At 46.1% G+C, this 16,114-nt stretch overlaps 2 protein-coding genes across 2 annotated transcripts; both read left to right on the top strand.

The window, feature by feature from the left end:
- Positions 1-1,662: 1,662 nt before the first annotated feature.
- Positions 1,663-5,887, top strand: LOC131665319 (transcriptional repressor scratch 1-like). Its single transcript, XM_058937143.1, has 4 exons — positions 1,663-1,871; positions 3,012-3,349; positions 3,410-3,743; positions 3,818-5,887. The coding sequence occupies exons 1-4, from the start codon at positions 1,793-1,795 to the stop codon at positions 4,327-4,329; spliced, it is 1,263 nt and encodes a 420-aa protein (XP_058793126.1). The 5' UTR covers positions 1,663-1,792; the 3' UTR covers positions 4,330-5,887.
- A 2,428-nt stretch (positions 5,888-8,315) lies between these two features.
- Positions 8,316-16,108, top strand: LOC131665426 (elastin-like). Its single transcript, XM_058937301.1, has 13 exons — positions 8,316-8,510; positions 9,673-9,774; positions 9,843-9,995; positions 10,644-11,025; positions 11,169-11,267; positions 11,711-11,866; positions 11,942-12,277; positions 12,350-12,397; positions 12,501-13,256; positions 13,350-13,496; positions 13,579-13,779; positions 13,861-14,543; positions 14,609-16,108. The coding sequence occupies exons 1-13, from the start codon at positions 8,445-8,447 to the stop codon at positions 15,878-15,880; spliced, it is 4,401 nt and encodes a 1,466-aa protein (XP_058793284.1). The 5' UTR covers positions 8,316-8,444; the 3' UTR covers positions 15,881-16,108.
- Positions 16,109-16,114: the final 6 nt, after the last annotated feature.

Raw genomic sequence — 16,114 nt, 5'->3', positions numbered from 1 at the left:
AGCGCTTTATTTTCGGCAAGCGAAGAAGAAGAAAGGCGTCGGCGTTGGCACACGCGCTTATACTTCGTCGAGTGGAAAGCTTTCGGGACACCTGTTTCCCGATGAGCTTTCGTCGATGGCGAACGTTACTCAATCGCCTCGACGCCTGACGACAGTTAGCAAATACTTTTGCCGGTGCGCCTCGAATAGCATTTCTCATTGGGAGTATCTCTCCGTGAGCTTGAAAATGTTGACGGCGAATCGAAATTTCACCATCGCTGCCAATCAGACGATACAGCTACGAGTAAAAGGGTGAATTTATAGCCGAGCTATTCGACTGACCGACTAATTAATTATAGCCGCCGTCGATCGATCTTCGGCTTATTGGCTTGGGCGTGCATTTTCGACAGCTCGCGCCCGCGATCGGCGAAATAAGCCGTCCCTCACTCGCGAGCTTTGGAAGCCCGGCATCCTCGGGGAGGACTCCGGTAGCGCGCAGACACCGGCGCGGCGCGCGGTATATCTCGAGCAAAGCAGGTTGCACGCCGGGCGTCTGGTGCTTTCGCTGGCGCTGGCCGGACGCCAGCGGACAAGTCACCGATTTAGAGCGCGGCGCGCGGCTTCGGCGCTGACTAAGCCCTCGAGGCATTCATTCAGCGCTCGATCTTTCGCGGAGCGATCTTCGGCTTTCGCGGAAGTCGGCTCGCGAGCTCGTCGCCGCGGAGCGCCAGCGGCGACGACACCCGATGCGCTTCGCCCGAGCTCCCCCGCACGGCCCCACGTCCTCCCGATCTTGTGTCTCGCGTCGCGTCGAGAGCCACGCGCGCACGTCCGCGAAACGGATGATTCATGTTTTTCATTTGCGTTGCTCTTGTTTTTTTTCGCGCCACCTCCGTTATTTTCGGCGCGTCGCGAAAGCGAGCCCCGAAAATAAAGACGCAGACGCGCGGCTTCAATGAAAATCCGAGTATCCTGCGCACCGGCAGCGCGCGAAGGAGCGCATTACCCGCGCCGAAAATAGATCGGCGCGCGTATCCGAGCGAAGGGGTCCACGCCCACGCGAATCGCGCGCGGCGCCGATCGTTAATTTTGGCCGAGGTGAGCGTGCGCCCGCGACTCGACCAGGCGAGCGGGCGATCCTCGGCTACCTGTTGCGCTGCGCGGGCGCGCGCGCGACCGGGACCGGGTCTTCGCCGAAAATAGCGCGCTGCGAGGCTGGACGACGGATTCTCCGCGAATCCAGTTGGATTGCGCGCGCGATCGGACGCTGCGCAGCTCGCGACGGCATCGGGCCGATCGGCACGTCGGCGCGTCGGCGCGTCGGCGGCAGTCAGCGGGCTCGTGTTTATTTCGCTGGATAAACAAGGCGCGCACGTGCGCTCGACCGCGCGTCGCCAATTCGGCGAGGCCCGAGGTCGATCGGCGCGGGGCCTCGAAAATCAATAAGCCAGAGAATAAGAGAGGAGCAGCACACGGGGGGCCGTAGTCGTAGCGGGGTGGTGGTGGCGGTGGTGGTGGTGGTGTCGCTGCCGCTGGCACTGCCGCCGGTGGTGGCGGCGGTGGCGCAGCTGCGCGGCTACTGAAAAATCTCTCCGCGTGTGCAGCCTCGCGATGAAAGAGAGGGAGAGCGAGCTATATGTAGCCCGAGGGCTCGGGCGCCGACGGCACATTGCGCCTGCGACCGCGCACACGCGAGCATCGGCGCGCCCGTTCACGTGCGCGCGCGCGCGGTCAAGTGTCGAGTCAGTTGATTTCTGGTGCGGGCTATGAGGAGCGCGTGGTGAGGGCGGACTTCACCGCAGCGCGCGCAAGCATGCCCAGGGCTTTTCTCATCGCCAGGAGGCGATACGGCGCCGACGCTGCCGCCGAGGAGCTCGAGGACGTTGCCAGGGGTAAGTGCTGACCGCCTTCGCGCGGATCTTCCCTTCTTGCCCGTGGGACGTGTCGCCAGCGCGACCCGGCCGACTCTCGGTCGATCAAGCCGCGCAGCTAATTTCGACAAATCGCGCGATTCGCTGGGTAAATAACGTGCGTCGAACCGCCGGATTACGCCTACCGAGTGTCTTACGTAATGACGAAAATATAAATCGCTATCAGGAATCGACGATCGACGCGGGCATCGCGCGCTCAAACCAATTTTCGCGCTGATGAAACTCGCACGTATATATACATCCCATCTAAATTTACACGCTTTCGACTTTTCCATCGGTATTACAAGGGTCGTCGACCTCCATTTCGAAAAGTGCATCTCAATATATATATATATATATGCGTGCGAAGAGAACAAGAGATAGAGGACAGAAGAAAGAAAACACGATATAGTACGAGGCAAGGAAATCGGAAGAGTAAAGTGCGTGCCTGAGCGATAAATTTTTTTGGTCGTGACCGGCCGCCGTCTTTTCGGGAGCGCGGAGGTAACGCGAAGGTCTTTTTTTGCGCAACGTGGCTCTTTGCGACCAAATCGCGGCCGCGCGAGGAGGCGCGTCGTCGTCGAGGAGCGAAAGCCACGCGCACTCCCAGTGGATACGGCTCGAACGAGCGTCGCACCGCTCGTCGCGGTCGGACAAACGATATCGACGATAAATAAAGCGAACGCGCGACGAGCGTGCCAGAGCACCGTCGCGTTGGCGCTCGGTGCCAGTCAACCCCTCGCTCGGGCGCGCGCCTCCTTAAAGTTCTATTTCCGTTCTCGCCGAATAAGGAACAGCCGGGCCGCGCTCCGCCGCTCGCCAGTCGATATCGACGCCTCGTCGGCCGCCGGGGACGCTCTTTCGCGGCGAGCCGACGTCGTCGACGCGCGGAGTCGCGCGAGCGAGCAACAGGCGACGACTTTGACGCAGGCGCGACTCGCGGCCTCTTCCAAATCGCTGGAGCACTGCCAGCCGAGCGTCCGAGTTTAGACCGTCGGCGACGCAGCCGCGCGACCAAGCGACGACGGGAGAAAGAAACGGCAGGCCCACCACTCGCGACCACCTGGCGCCGAGCGGGCGGCCCCGCAGGAGCAGAGCTGAGCGCGCGCCTCCCACTTGCAGAGTACAGTCCCGAGCGCGGGGTGCGCCTCGCGGACTACGGCGGCGGCCAGCAGCCGACGTCGGACGGCGCGAGCGACTGCAGCGTGGGCAGCGACAGCTCGAGCGAGTGCCCCGACGAGCTGTACAACCTGACGAAGCTCGCGGAGGTGAGCCTGGCCGCGGCGGCGGGCACGCTCGTCCACCCGGCGCAGCGCTGCGACTCGGAGGCCGAGAGGACGCGGGCCTTCTTCGAGAGGATCGAGGCCGAGCGCGAGAGCCTGGTCGAGCTCAAGTCGCGCGGCCCGGGCGAGCGCGCGGACGGGCCGGCGGAGGGCGGCGCGTGCCCGGCCGAGTTCAAGGTGAGTGTCGACGCGCGAGCGCGCTCGCGACCCCGGGACTGACGGCCCACGCTTGCGCAGGCCGAGGAGCAGCGGCGCGAGCGCTCGGCCGCGCCGGCCGGCGACGCGCGCTGCGCCAGCCCGGCGGCCGCCCAGCAGGGCGACGAGGAGCACGAGTGCCCGGACTGCGGCAAGAAGTACTCGACCTCGTCGAACCTCGCGCGCCACCGCCAGACGCACCGCTCGCTGGGCGACAAGAAGGCCCGGCGGTGCCCCCACTGCGACAAGGTCTACGTCAGCATACCGGCCTTCAGCATGCACGTGCGCACCCACAACCAGGGCTGCAAGTGCCACTACTGCGGCAAGTGCTTCTCCAGGCCGTGGCTGCTCCAAGGGCACATTCGCACGCACACCGGTGAGTGCGCTCGGCGCTGACGCTGTCCGCGCGTCGCCGGCCGCCCGACTGAGCCCCGTGCTTTTGTTTCGCAGGCGAGAAGCCATTCAAGTGCACGATCTGCAACAAGGCCTTCGCCGACAAGTCCAACCTGCGGGCGCACATCCAGACGCACTCGAACACCAAGCCGCACGTGTGCCAGCGCTGCGGCAAGGCTTTCGCGCTCAAGTCCTACCTGTACAAGCACGAGGAGTCGTCGTGCATGCGAGCGCACCACTTGCAGCAGAGGTCGTCGAGCGCGACCGCGAGGGAGGCCTCCAAGAGCCCGTCGTCCACGCCCACCTCCGTCATCGTGCCGCCCAGAAGCTCGGCTTTCGCCACGGTCGTCAAGCACACCGGTCCCGAGGCGACCGCTCACCTGCCCGGCAAAGACCTACTGTCGCGGATGGTTATCAGAACCTCGGTCATCTCGCCGAATCCGGAACATTTGGCGAGGTTCGCCGAGAAGAAAGCTAGCCAGCAGAACCTTTTGGATCTCAATGATCCCAGTCGAGTTTCGGCCTTCTCGAGGCCGCAATCGATCACTTTCAATTTGGCTATCGCTTGAGGATCCTCTCGCTTTCTCGAGTGCGCCGCCAGAATTGCGCTTGAAACTTGCGATTGATTGCTTGCGTTTTCGCGACGAGTCATATTCCAGCTTTCGTATCCTAATAGGGACCACTTAGACGACACAATTTGTTGTGTTTTAACGATGTAAAAGTGACTTTCCGCCAACAAACAGACAATGAAACTGTTTCGCGCGAAAAAATGAATGAAAATCAAGTGATGTTTGTTTGAAGCGTCGTCGAGTCAAATCTTGCATTCTGTAAATATAAATTTTAAGAGCAAGCCTTTATCTTCTTTTCTCTCGTTTTCTTTTTTAATCTAAGTGTATGGTTAATTTTAATTGTACTTTGCCAAAGGTGCTCATTTTTCTTCGCAGTGCCATATCTAAGTAGCGAGTAGAAGATTGAATATATATATAGCGGTACGAGCTTACGTTTCTTACTTTTCTGTTCTTTTCTTTTTTTTTTATTGCCCACGTTATGGCAGCTTGAGATGTATAAATACAATGCGAATATAATTCTAGTTTGTGAGTTTTCACCACTTGCACGCTCGTCATAAACGCGGAATGCAAATTTTCCGTGAGAAAAACAACTGCAATAAATTTTAGGTTGCTCTGTATTTCTTTTCTTTTCATTTATAATCTCGTTTCTTTTCTTTTATTTTTTTTTATGGGATCGCTCTTGTAGGCGATAGAGTGTATGTGCTAGTCAAACTCATCTTGCGATCTTTCGATGCCCAAATCGTAAAATTTGACTTTGACTTTAGGCGTCGGCTTACGTCGAAATTCAACGAATGCAGTGTACATACGGAAAAAAATTGTTGACGTTATTTTGTGCTCGATTGAACATTATATACACACATGCACACCATCGAACTGACAAAGAAAACATACGATAGGAAGCATAGCGGGACAATGTAAAGATTACCCGCAAGATCAAGATGATGTTATTTTTGATATTTAAAATTAAAATGTCCTAGAAACTTAATCGACGGATCAGATGTGTATGACCTAGTCAAATATCGAACAATAAAACCAATTTTCGTTTTGTTTTACTTTTCCTCACAAGTTTCAACTGAAAAAACATGCTTGCAAAAATGTAAACTTATTTGTAGTTTTGCTTTTTTCTACGACGACCGCTCAAATTGCTTGATTCGATTGTGACAGCTACAACTTGTAACTGTACTCAATACAGCGTAGAATGCTCAACATTGTCGATTGTCCTCTGAAATTATAATCAACCATTTTTTGCTATACCTACGCTAAAGATAAAAAGAGAAAGTCTGCTTGATTAGATTTAGCCATACCAAAAAATTTACTTCAGTCTGTTATATATATTTTTTGATAATATAAAATTATAAGAAAATTATCATTGTATATATGGCATTCCCTTACGGTACTATGATGTAATTATAAAGCGAGTCGTTTAATTATTACATTTGTATCCTAAACTATGACTACATCCTACACAGAGAGTGCCTTAAACTTTTTACCAACTTTTCTATGACTTGTTAGAAAAACTTATCTGCGATTGTTAAATAAAGAAGTTATATATCCGAAATTTGTTTTGTTTCAAGTAATATATAGTAGTAATTAACCTTACACTTGTATACCGTTAACTATGAAAATTCTTGTTAATATCAATGACTTTCTGTCAGAATTATTATGCATTAAAAGAGTTGGCATAGCAGTTTCCATCAAGACATCTTGTTCACTTCGTTTTGCTGATCTCTAACTTGAGTTCTACGTGCAGTTGTTCTATAAATAGTTTCACTATGTGTACTTACGTGACACCATTGCTTACTTTTCTAGCTGTTATTTCAACAAATCTAAGGCACATTTCTCCAAAGTTTATTCAAACTTTGTAATCTGTATCTTGTAATGTATATCTTGATATTTTGCTTTCCAAAACAGACGATCTAACTACCATACGAGCGAATTATGTATATTGCCTTGAAACGTATAGGTACATTTATTCATATGCTTGCAAATATTAGGTCGTGCATCCGAAACGAAAGCTTTATGAATACGATATAGAAGTGCTGAATAAAGAAGATAATAATAATAGTGCATAAGAAAAGTATAACGATGATAAATAATTTTAATAATTAAGAAGATGAATATTATCGTGATCAAGAAATAAAAGTTAACGATGAAACACATGATTAAGCAGTGAAACTCTTGGAAGTCACGCGTATGACATAACACCACCAAAATTTAGGGCAACTTTTCGAAGAGCCGAGTCTATCGACACTAGTTCTTTTAAGAAGGCGATGTGCGTTATTAATCCATTACCGCTCACAGGACGGTTTTTCAAGAGCAGAGTTCGCATTATTACCACTTAATGAATTTGAACAGAAAACATTATTTTTTATTATAATTATTGTTATTCAGAAACTATTATTCCCTTATCTTTAAGGGCGCTCTTTTCAATGGTGCTTAAAAAATTTGTTGCAAAATATAGTTTTTATCCAAAAAATTCTTTATATATATACATATGTTTATACATGTTTCATCGTCGACTTATGTATATTTCTTGATCACGATAATATTCATCTTCGTCATTATCAATAATTTTTTTATTACCGTTATACGCTTCTTATGCACTATCCTTATTATAGTCTTAATTCACTACTTCTATATCGTATTCATAAAGCTCTTTGTTTTTATTCTCCATCGTAATAAATAGCCATTTATAAAATAAGCTTTTTTCGGAAAATTAACGAAAACATATTTTGGATTCCCAAATAAATATAGATTTTGAAGAAGAAATAATAGAAAATTAAGATTTCAAGCATAAATTGTACATTAGCTAACTAGTGTGAGGTTTACACACAAGCGAAGAGAGGAATTATACCAAGCTGGATTCGTGACAATTGTGAATTTGACCGAATTGTCGCTATGCGTATTTTATTTGCAGAATGCAGATTAACGCTGAAATAGTGGTCGAAATAGCTTCTAATTACATGAGATTCTCGCGTTCAACGTACACTAAAACAACTTACAGACATTTACAAAAAAACCTCTTTCTTCACTTATCAATTTACATATAGCGCAATCCATACTGATCCTATAGCATGAAAAAATCAATCAACAAATAGGGTCGTCTGCGTATGGTAAATATTAACTTCAACTCGTAGCTTTCCGTCAACAACTACTACATTTAGAACTCACGAAAAAATGCCAAATTTAACTAAAGGAACAAAGAAGCAGCGATGGATTCATGGATGCGTAACCGCAACTGAATAATTTCTCGTCTGCAATGACGAAATAATCGCAAGATCGATTTCGCATCTACAACAAAGGAGAAAAATAAGCTCGGCTGAATGATCGGCGTTGTGCGCGGCATTGGTCAAAAAAGAGCTTGGCTGGCACACGTAATGACGCAACTCGGATATAGACTTCACATAGGCGGCGGAGAAAGAAGATACTCGGCTATGGCTTATTAATGAATTGGGTCAATCGGATGAAGCGAACCTTGGGTTCGATAGGCTCCGCTTCACGTGACCTGCATCTCCCATTTTTTTCTTCGATTTTTTTTTCTAGGGTGTGCTCTTCCCTCTCCCTCCCTCTCTATCTCTCTCTTTTGCTTACTCAGGATGGGCTGTTGAGTGCGCGCTTGACCGCATCGAAATGGCTCTTCGATACCTACCCGTGTACGCGATATACTCTAAGACCGAAGTTCCCGTCGAGCTCGCGTCGTCTTTTCGATCGCTTACGAAATGTTTCCGTTGACGCCGAATAAACGATTCCCCGGTAGCCGACGCCCGATCGAGCGACGAGCCTTGCGCTACGTTCGCGCCAAAAATACACTGACGCGACGTCGAATAAGCTTCCGCACCGTGGCCCTAGGACCATTATCTTGAACGCACTATACGCCCAGCGCAAGGTCGCGGACATTTTCGCTGCTCCCCGTCGCCGATTCCATAAAGTTTCGCGCTCCGCGAGACAACGGTAGTAGTGGGAGGAGCAGCGGCGGCAGCGTCGCTAAGAAGAAGCGCCGCGAACGACGCCGAGAGCGTCAGTAGGCGAACGAAAGCCAACGGCACCGGCAGTTCCGTTCCGTTGCTGCTGTCCACTGCACCTTATCGCGCTTTCGGAGCGCTTTATCGCACAAAATGCGTATCTCGGCGCTCGTCTTGCTTCTGTGTCTGGCTGTTGCTGTACGCGCTCACCGATATCATGTGAGTTTTTAGGCGCTGATTTGCTTTTATTTCGACGCAAACTGGTCTTTATCGAACCGAGAGAGATGTGGGGAACACAATATAATTTGCTTCGATGATTTTATATCGCTTTTACCGCGATTCTTTCGTCATTTTGCAACTCGTTCCATGATCATTCTCGTGAATTAAAAACGTGAGATGCAACCATCAGCGCGTTCGTTGGAATTAACAGTCGCGTAGAATGATTCTCTCGAGTTGAATAATTGTGGAATTATAAATCATTCGCCTCGTTAAATATGCACACCGTGCATACGTTCGAATCGAAACTTCGACATTTAAACTTATCCACAGATTGTTTTTGAAATTGCTGAATTGTCATAAATTTTTTAAATACGAAATACTTCATCTCACTGTCATTGCAATTTTACGTTCCTAACTAATCATTGAATTTCCTTTAATAAAATCTATCGAACAAGTTTCAATTTATACTGTAACCATCCTAAACGTTCACAAGACTGTATGTTCAAGCACTGCACATGAATTTCTTGCTGACGGCGTAAAAAGTGACGAACAGCAAAAGAATTCGTTTAATAACTGGAATGACGTACACTGAATTCTCCTCAACGTTGAAAAAAAAATTGAACTTTATCTTGGTGAACAGAAGCTTGACTCGAATCATCATTAATAAATAATAAACAAACAGTTAATCGTACGTCGTATAACAATTTTTAAGGATAAAACACCAAAATACGAGTTCAGAGTTCAAGTGGGATAAAAGCGTTGTGTATGATAGACGACCTCTTTTTCTATGTGCGTACATCAAGTGGCGTACACGTGGTATATGTAGTAGGGTTTTTCATTACGCGTTGGTTTATAAGAGTAACCCGCATTTTATTTCACAATTGTATTTCGACAGAAGCTTATGAAAAAATTGTTCAGCCAAGCATAAAGTGTAATTATCAAAACGACGATGCTCATGAGATCCAAGTCGCTGATTCTTCAGACGAATTCAAATGTCTTAACTGTTTATCCTTGGTGTAGCAGAGCAGTATTTCCTCTCGTCGCGTTGACAGTCGAGTATTGAGTAATCCAACTCGTGTCAAGTTGAAGCGGAGCGCAAAACGATAAAAAAAGGAATTGCAATCAGCTTCGTATCTCCCAGCATCATCATTTTTGTTTTTAGGAAAAAACACGATTTGATCGTTCGATAGATTACGAGAATGAGAAAAACGCAAGGATCCACGTGCTGAACAAGAAGCCACGAATTTTCACAGATTTGGAAACGGTAAGAGGGCAGTTGAAGTCGTAACGACGATCGACTTTTATAAACGTACGTATATCAAAATTTTTCAGCATTACACAGCTTACAAAGACGCTTCCCAGAATGCCTGTTATCTCGAGAGTACACGAGACAACAGACTCGACGAGCTAAACTTCTGGACGGATGTGATTCGGAGCAACAAAAAAACACTTTACGCCTCGAATCACTCGCTCACTAAGATTGAGGTAACAATGCTAGCCGCCAACTCTTTACTTTCACTTTCTTATAGGCTCTTTATCTTTCTATTCGCAATGTAAATTCGAGCAGCGATTCTCTAAATGTAACTTTTATTTTCATTATGAACTATTCATTCAGAAAAAAGTACATTAACAGTAACAATTCAATAGTTAATTCGTCCTTGCAAACGATAAACAATCTTTATTGATTCTTTAATAATGTTCTCGAGGTCTTTCAACTATACGTTTTCCTTTATGTTATAAAATTAAAATAACAATAAATTACTAGTATACGCATATATCTTTTACATTCACCGAAATCACTGCAGAAAAAAGTACTGTCATCAAGATGCATTGTTTCGTCGAGCGCGTAATGGTCTAAACAGTTATAATTCACGTTCTTCAATATATTATGATATGCAGGTGTGTGTAATGTATCGCCGATTGTTTTCAAGTCTATTATTTAATGCAAACAATATAAATGAAGTTTTATCGAATTATAAAGAGAGTTTTCGATGCCATGAAAATTGTCGTTCGTCAATAAACTGACATTTGTTATGGCCGTTAGATTTCATCAATTTATACAGCGCTATTTTCTCAATCGTTTACTTATTAAAAAGAGAAAAAAGATACGAAAGAATCTGTGAAATTCGTCAGGCATGGCGTCTAGCAGGAGGAAGAATCGTAGAATTCTGCAAAGGCATGAGAATAATACAACTGACCGAAACCAAGCCCGATCCATCCATAATCGAGGATCCATTTTTCAACAAGTTGCCCGAGGATGAAAACGACATCGTTCAGAAGCGCATTGCCGATGTCGTATTGCATCCATTGAAAGCGCGCGCCAAGAGGCAAGCAATTTTGGAAGAACGCGAAAAATTGAATAGAGAGCTGGCGATGACGGAGCGCAGGAAGCGCGAGACGAGAGGCCGATTTCGCGGACAAACGCAATCGCAATACATGAACGTTGGTGCCGATGGTCAAAAAGAGGGTCGAGCTGAGGCTGAGGCTACGCAGCACGCGTCGCGCGCCGTCGTCAGTAAGTACATCGCTCGACGGTTCGCTTTACGCTATAATGCGCATTTTCGTGCTGACGAACATTTCTTTCGTCAGCATCGTTCGCAATCCGATAGTCAGCGGACACTTCGTAATTGTTAAACGCGTGAACGTTTTTTTTTATAGGTGGTAGCAGCGGAATGGGCCAAGCACAAAGTATGTCAACCGGATCCGACGGTTGCGACGGTTGTCCTGTATTGAACATCCCGTCTAGCGTATTTCAAGGTGTGAGAGAAAACTAAAAACAATTGCCTGATTTTTCTTTTTTAATATTAAATAACACGTTGCGCTTGACTTTTATCACAATCAAAACTAATTTGTCGTGCGTGCAATCCAGCTGACATGTCATACGTAATGATGCACGCTACTAATGTTTCAGAATGATGCCTTTTACGATGAATCTTTAACATGTCCAATGTATAAAAATAAAACGAACGATAAACAAAACAAATATTTGCGCATTATTTTATTAAACCCCAACGACTAAATAAATTTATATTTGTAAGTATCACGATGAGCCTTTTGCAATCACACTTTAACAGAAAATTCTTACTACTTGCTGCACTGAATAACAAACTGTAGGAAATAAAGACATTACATGAACAAGCGGTACACTTACCCTGGAGGTACAACAGGAACGCAAGTTCCCGGTGGTACTTATCTTCCAGGAACACAACCTGGGCAAGTTTATCCAGGTGGACGGGGAGTTATTCCCGGGTCAGTTCCTGATACTTCTGTGTTGGGAAGATTTTATCCTCCAGGAGCAGCCATTATGATACCGGGCGGACAAATGCCAGGTGTAACTAATCCTCCGATCGTAGAAGGTGGAGATATAAATATATGTATATCATTTCAAAATTTTTAAAATATAACAAAATCTAATTAAAATTTTGTTAAAGGAGGAAATGTTCCTGGAACTCAGACTGGTTCACAAGTGATTGGATCTCTGCCAACGCAGAGGCCAGGAGGCCCAACAGTCGTACAGATGTCTGGTGGACAACCTGGCGTTCAAATACCCAGTGGACAACCTGGCATTCAAATACTTGATGGACAGCCTGGCTTACACATACTAGGTGGACAACCAGGAACGCAAATACCTGGTGGGACATATCCAAATGTAGTTATTCCTGGTGGTCCAACTGGAGGAGGTGGTGGAACACAAATAAAACCGTATCCACCGGGTACTAAAATTCCCAGCATACAAATGCCAATCGCTAGTGGAACATATTTTCCTGGTAAATATTAGCTATGTATGTGATAAGGAAGTTTTTTTTAACTTACTTTATAATTATCTGTTATAAATTTAGGATATACATATCCTAGTGGAACATATCCTGGCGCTCAAATTCCTTCTGGTAAGTTTCCATTGGATAGATATTAAAGCAAAAATTATTTTAATGATAATAAAACATATGAAATTAACTGATGAGATATTTTTACTATTTCCTCGTGAAAAAGTATATTATTCTCCAGGTACGCAAGTAATTAGCCATCCGAGTATGGTATATCCTACAGATAACACGCAAAAATCAACAGGTTATCCATACCAACCATATAGACCAATAACACAAGTACCTGGAAGTGATGCACAGGTGATTGGTGATGGTTCAACGGGCCTGCAAATACCTAACATGCCAGGTTATCCATCTGGTGCACAAACAAATGGCCCTGATACGCAAATTTATCAGCCTGTAATACAGGTACCTGGAGGTAGTTCACAAATCGTTGGAGGTACTGTGACAGGCACTTATGTGCCGGGTACACAAGTTGGAGGTGGTAGTCAACAAGTAACAGGCGTCCATCCTCCTGGTACACAAGTAGGAAGCGGTGACCAACAAGTAACTGGGGCTTATGTTCCTGGTGTGCAAGTTGTTGGAAATGTCGCTACAGGCATCCAAGTACCAAGCGGATTGAATTATTCGCCAGGTTCACAAATTTATCAGCCTAGAAAACAAACTATTGGTAATATACTAGGTGGAGTATATCAACCTGGTATTAATGTAGGAGGAGGTACTGTCACAGGAACCCAAGTATATCAACCTGGTCAGCAAATGACTGGAGGTATTTATCCGAGTGGACACTTTGTCTATCCGCCGGGTACTCAAGCAAATCCTAAAGAAGCCATACCTGGAATTCAGTTCATTCCTGGTATGCAAATACCAGGTGGCGTAGTATTTCCAGGAGAAAATCAAGTACCTGGAACGTATCTATCTGGTATGAATTAAAAAAATCTCATCTTCATCTTTAAAACGGCATCCGATTGAAAATGCTTTGAATCATAATTTCATTCGTAATAAAAAATTATAGGTGGTACTAATGGCAGCGGTACAGCAGATGATGGAAGAACTACTACAACAAAACCTCCTACTCGAGGTGATATACCAGGTACAACAATTTATCCTGGAGGATCAACGGATACATCAGGAGTAAGCGTACCACCTTTAGTAGTACCAGGTAACAATCTTTTAAGCGTCGAAAATTTTCGAAATTTGTTAATACTATTTGTTTTCGTAACTACAATTACTATAATCCTCAGGTGGCTTATATCCGCCAGGCAATGCTGGTCAGACACTTTATCCTGGAGTAATACCGGGACAATATCCGGGTATAACTGGTGGACAACAACATTCTGGAACAGCATTACTTCCTGGTCAAGTTCCTGGTAAAGTCATGATTCCAGGAGGACCTGGAGTTATCGTTGGTACTCCAGGACAGACAAATGTAGTGCCTGGTCAAGGTATAATTCTAGGTGGACCTGGAGTTATCGTTGGTACTCCAAGACAGACTAGCGTAGTGCCTGATCAAGCCATGATTTCAGGAGGACCTGGAGTTATCGTTGGTACTTCAGGACAGACTGGTATAGTACCTGGTCAAGGTGTGATTCTGGGAGGACCTGGAGTTATCGTTGGTACTCCAGGACAGCCTGGTATAATGCCTGGTCAAGGTATGGTTCCAGGAGGATCTGGAGTTATCGTTGGTACTCCAGGACAGAATGGTATAATGCCTGGTCAAGGTATGGTTCCAGGAGGACCTGGAGTTGTCATTGGTACTCCAGGACAGACTGGCATAGTACCTGGTCAAGGTGTGATTCTGGGAGGACCTGGAGTTATCGTTGGTACTCCAGGACAGCCTGGTATAATGCCTGGTCAAGGTATGGTTCCAGGAGGATCTGGAGTTATCGTTGGTACTCCAGGACAGAATGGTATAATGCCTGGTCAAGGTATGGTTCCAGGAGGACCTGGAGTTGTCATTGGTACTTCAGGACAGACTGGCGTAATGCCTGGTCAACCAGGAATTGTCATAGCTGGAGATGACAATGCCGATTCTCAAGCGATCAGTTCTGTAAAGCAAGGTGAAGGTGATACAATGGCAAGTGCCACGGCTGAAGGACGACATGGACAAGGTAGCGCTAAGTCACACGTCAGCGGAACATATACCGGATCTGGTGCATTTTCCGCTGAAGCCGGCACAAGTGATAACAACAAGAGCGCTCAGACGCAAGTAAGTTTAACGTAAGTCGTGCGAATCTTGTGGAAGATGTCAATGACTATTCGTTTGTTTGCCAGGTAAGCGGTGGCAAAGAGGGTGCCAAGAGCAGTGCTCAAGGCAGCGGTGGTCTTGGTAAAAGTCAAGTTCAAGTCGAGTTGGACTCTGACTCAGGAGCAACATCAACCAATGCACAAAGCAGTGGTTGGAACCATGGCACAAATTCCCAGGTTCAAGCCAGTGGTAGTGGTGGTATGGCCGATGCGCAAGCAAACGGTGAAGGTCAAACCTCCAGCCAAGCTCAAATTGGCTTTCAGCCATACATCAACCGCAATGAAAAATTTGAGAAATTGAAGAATCCTTTTCGAGGCGGTGGCTCCGCCATGGCTCAAAGTGGCACTTACAGAGGCCAATCACAGTCTCAATTGCAGGGTTCCTTTCACTATGGCATTAGCTACACTGGTGCTGCTCAGGCTAATTCAGGTTCTGGTTCTACGGCCTTGAGGAAGCCCTTTAACTTTACTAACGATCCGAGTCTTTTCAAGCCATTTAAATTCGATAAACCCGAAAGCACAAGCGCAACTGTGCCGAAAGATCGATTAGAAGGTGCAAGCTCGACAAGGCAAACAGTTATAGCTATCACTTCGAGACATAATCAGGCGGACAAGAAAAGTAAAGTGGAACCTACGAGCAAGTATATAAGCGATGATGAAGAGTACGAAGAAGAATACGACGATGATGATTACGGCGATGCAGTCTCGTCTACGACTCCAAGACATACGACTTATCCATCCAGTATGCCTATGAGCAGACAAACGATGAGAGTTATCACCGACGGGGAGTACGAAGTAAGTGTGAAGCAACAAGAAACTACCGAATCGGCTGAACGTTCATTACCTGGTTACATCGCAGCCAGCAATCAAGGTAAAGTTGTATCAATGGCTGGGAAGAAAACTATCGCTCAAGGCGATGGAAAGTCTCAAAGCCAAACCGTACACATAGTCCCAGCAAATCGAACAACCGCAACACCAAAAATCGAGATCAAGAATCCTTCTACCGATACGAGGTCATTACATTCGGATCGCATGGGAGGAATTTATTACGGTAATGTGAAAACTTCAGCCGATGAGCCGTCGTCGCCAAAAACGAGCTTCGTTTCAGTGACGAACAGCGTTGCTGGCAAAATGAACGAACAGAATCCCGCGAAGAAGTACGAGCACAGGTATTACACCAAGAGTTCAACTTGCGGATATTTTACGTTCTCGTGTAACGTTGTTTATGGATCAAACGGACGCAGGAAGATTTGCAAACCGAAGCTACCGACTTACTCAGATGGCACGTCCAAGTGTTGATATTATTTTTACATTCTCTTGACCATACGCATTTTTATTATGTCTCGTAGATTTTTTCAAGTTAGCTTTCCAATGATTCTATTTTTATCAGACGTATTAGTACAATATCATTAGAAATATATTCATTAGTGATATGTAAGTTTGTAAGTAGCATTTTTTAATTTTGGAAAGTTATAAGAAATGACTATTGAATTGAATGATCTTTCAAAGTTTTAATATGTCTAGTTTTTTTAT

Source organism: Phymastichus coffea, unplaced genomic scaffold (genome assembly GCF_024137745.1).
Source record: "Phymastichus coffea isolate CEN01 unplaced genomic scaffold, Cenicafe_Pcof_1.1 PCOF00050, whole genome shotgun sequence".
Taxonomy (NCBI): domain Eukaryota; kingdom Metazoa; phylum Arthropoda; class Insecta; order Hymenoptera; family Eulophidae; genus Phymastichus; species Phymastichus coffea.
This window is presented reverse-complemented; position numbering and strand designations above follow the sequence as displayed.

What these genes read in the sequence shown, in the direction of transcription:
- LOC131665319 (XM_058937143.1), top strand. Translation starts at nt 1,793, where the DNA reads ATGCCCAGGGCTTTTCTCATCGCCAGGAGGCGATACGGCGCCGACGCT. An exon ending in GCTCGAGGACGTTGCCAGGG is followed by an intron (nt 1,872 to 3,011) that starts GTAAGTGCTGAC and finishes TCCCACTTGCAG; the next exon opens with AGTACAGTCCCGAGCGCGGG. An exon ending in GCACATTCGCACGCACACCG is followed by an intron (nt 3,744 to 3,817) that starts GTGAGTGCGCTC and finishes TTTGTTTCGCAG; the next exon opens with GCGAGAAGCCATTCAAGTGC.
- LOC131665426 (XM_058937301.1), top strand. Translation starts at nt 8,445, where the DNA reads ATGCGTATCTCGGCGCTCGTCTTGCTTCTGTGTCTGGCTGTTGCTGTA. An exon ending in TGGCGCTCAAATTCCTTCTG is followed by an intron (nt 12,398 to 12,500) that starts GTAAGTTTCCAT and finishes CTCGTGAAAAAG; the next exon opens with TATATTATTCTCCAGGTACG. An exon ending in AAATGTAGTGCCTGGTCAAG is followed by an intron (nt 13,780 to 13,860) that starts GTATAATTCTAG and finishes CCATGATTTCAG; the next exon opens with GAGGACCTGGAGTTATCGTT.